Source organism: Pyxicephalus adspersus, chromosome 2 (genome assembly GCF_032062135.1).
Source record: "Pyxicephalus adspersus chromosome 2, UCB_Pads_2.0, whole genome shotgun sequence".
Classification (NCBI taxonomy): Eukaryota; Metazoa; Chordata; class Amphibia; order Anura; family Pyxicephalidae; genus Pyxicephalus; species Pyxicephalus adspersus.
Genome location: NC_092859.1, coordinates 4,582,674 through 4,585,052, shown reverse-complemented (window position 1 = coordinate 4,585,052; position 2,379 = coordinate 4,582,674). Strand labels below are relative to the sequence as shown.

The following is a 2,379-nucleotide window of genomic DNA, read 5'->3' as shown; positions in this document are numbered from 1 at the left end:
CAGGATTGATAATATTTGTCAACTGATAAGTCCAACTTTTCCAGTCTTGTCCCAGTATGTCAAGTCTTAAAACTGTGTAAGCCTTTGAAATGGTGAAAGAACTATGGTACCCAAAATTATCAATAGGGAAAGCTTTAAATGTCTTTACACCTCATTGGAGTTATTCATGAATGAAGCACCTAGAATTCTCTTTCATTTCTTTTCTTTTTCCATTGTTTGCAGCGATACCCAGTATGTGCCGCACAATCCTAGTTTACATATGTGTGTGCATGGGTTATTTTATAGTTTATTTTTAAACACTTTTTGGGCAGGATGCATTAAGGATGAATTAATGTAGAAAATCCAGGAACCATGGAAGAGGAGGGGGTGGTCTTGAGGGGGGTTAGCCTTCTGAGTCCATGCTGTTAAAGACAGTTTTAACAGAACTATAGAATAACTTCAAATGAGACCTAAATTGACTCTCTTACTGAAATTCCAGACTTGGACTAGAGTTTGCCCTTACACAAGGGCCCGGGACCCTCCTCAGCCAACTGCCAAGTCAGATCTGCACAGGGACCCATTGTTGGCTATTTCTGCGACTGCCCTAAAAGTCAGGACTTTGTACTATGCTATTGAACAGTGAATGGCTTACAAAACAATCTTTATTGGGTGACAATCAATGTAGAGGTAAAATGGGGAGCTCAAACTTTGACATGGAATATACTTTTTCCAATATATTTTTAAAAGTCATATAAAGTCCACCTCATGCAATGAAGGTCAGTTTTCATTTAAAAGGAAATATAATTCATAATTTTCATTCTTCTCTAAAAATTCACTAAATTCATAATTATAAAAATTACCTTCCTAAAATTTCTTGAACATCTTTTTAAGAGCTTGCCTTATCTCCTGGTTCCTTAGGCTATATATAATAGGATTTATCAACGGGGTTACCACAATATACAACAAAGAGCTGTATTTGTTTAAGTTAGGTAACATCTCATTGGACGGAGTCACATAAATCTTGATTAAGGATCCATAATATTCACCCACAGAAGTCAGATGGGCACTACATGTTGAAAAGGATTTTTGTCTGCCAACAGATGATGAAATCTTTCGAATGACCATAACAATGTAGATGTAAGTTCCGATGATAAAGGTAAGAGCACAGAAAAGGACAAGGACAGAGTATGTGAAGTCTATCCATTGTACAATAGATGTGTCCGACGTAGCCAATTCCGCAACTGGACCAAAATCACAAAAAAAGTCATCAATTGTATTGGAGTCACAAAACTGGAACTGAGCTATCAAAATAAATTCACTTGATGAGAGACTCCAAGTTGTTACCCAACAACCATAACCCAACAGGAAGCACATTCTACGATCCATAAGTAAATTGTAATGTAAAGGGTTACAAACAGCTACATATCGATCATAAGACATTACAGCAAGGAGGAAACATTGCACAAAACCAAAGTTAAAATAAAAATACATCTGCAAGATACAACCAACAACAGATATTTGCCCTTTTGTGTTTAATATTACCTCTGCCATCATTGGTATAACACACGTGGCTAATAGGGCATCAGCAAGAGCTAGGTGTTGGAGAAAAGTGAACATTGGAAGTTTTAGATGACAATTGGTTGACACTAAAAGAATAATAATAAAGTTTCCAGTCTCTATTGCAATGTAAACTAAAAGCAGAATGGTAAAAAATAGAGGTTTGAAGTTGTCTAAACCTTGAAATCCAAGAAGATGGACCTCTGTGACCTTTGTTTGATTGTTTTTACACATTCTGAAAGCCAAGAGGATGACCTGTCAAGTAGAAAAGTGAAATATTTAGGTAATGCCTAAGAAACAAGCACCATCAGTGATATAAGGACAATATTTGCACCTTGGCTTGTTCAAGAGCATCCACCCATTGTGCCATAAACCTGTGTTTTATAGTATTGAAAATGATTGTAACTGTTTAGGCCTTCCATTCCATTTTTTCTTCTGGTCACCGTTTTTATTTGTCCATTTGATACTGTATATTGAGAAAATTGTATTTATAAACAATTTGTTTTTTATAGTAGTACCTAAATGTTCACAAAGCTAACTACCAATCTGTAAAATTAGGTTTTTGGTACAGTTTTTGGTATTGGCAGTTATTTTTAAGATATTAAGATGGCTGATACTGCAAAGTCAAAACTGTTTACCACAACTCAAAATTAGTTGTATGCACTATGAATGTGGCCCAAAATACTACTTATAATTAACTATGGCATTGTCCACCCCACTCCAACAGTAAGTTGAGCTAAAAGGGATTGCTAATACGAGTCAACATTGATTGCATTTTTTAAGTGGCTGAGATTTATAGGAGAAAGAGTACATATCCATATAAAGTGCCATCATTTTTTAGAA

At 35.5% G+C, this 2,379-nt stretch overlaps 1 protein-coding gene across 1 annotated transcript; it reads right to left on the bottom strand.

The window, feature by feature from the left end:
- Positions 1 to 843: 843 nt before the first annotated feature.
- On the bottom strand, positions 844 to 1,770 carry LOC140322242 (olfactory receptor 11L1-like). Its single transcript, XM_072398828.1, has one exon. It carries the CDS (start codon positions 1,768 to 1,770, stop codon positions 844 to 846), a length of 927 nt encoding a protein of 308 aa, XP_072254929.1.
- Positions 1,771 to 2,379: the final 609 nt, after the last annotated feature.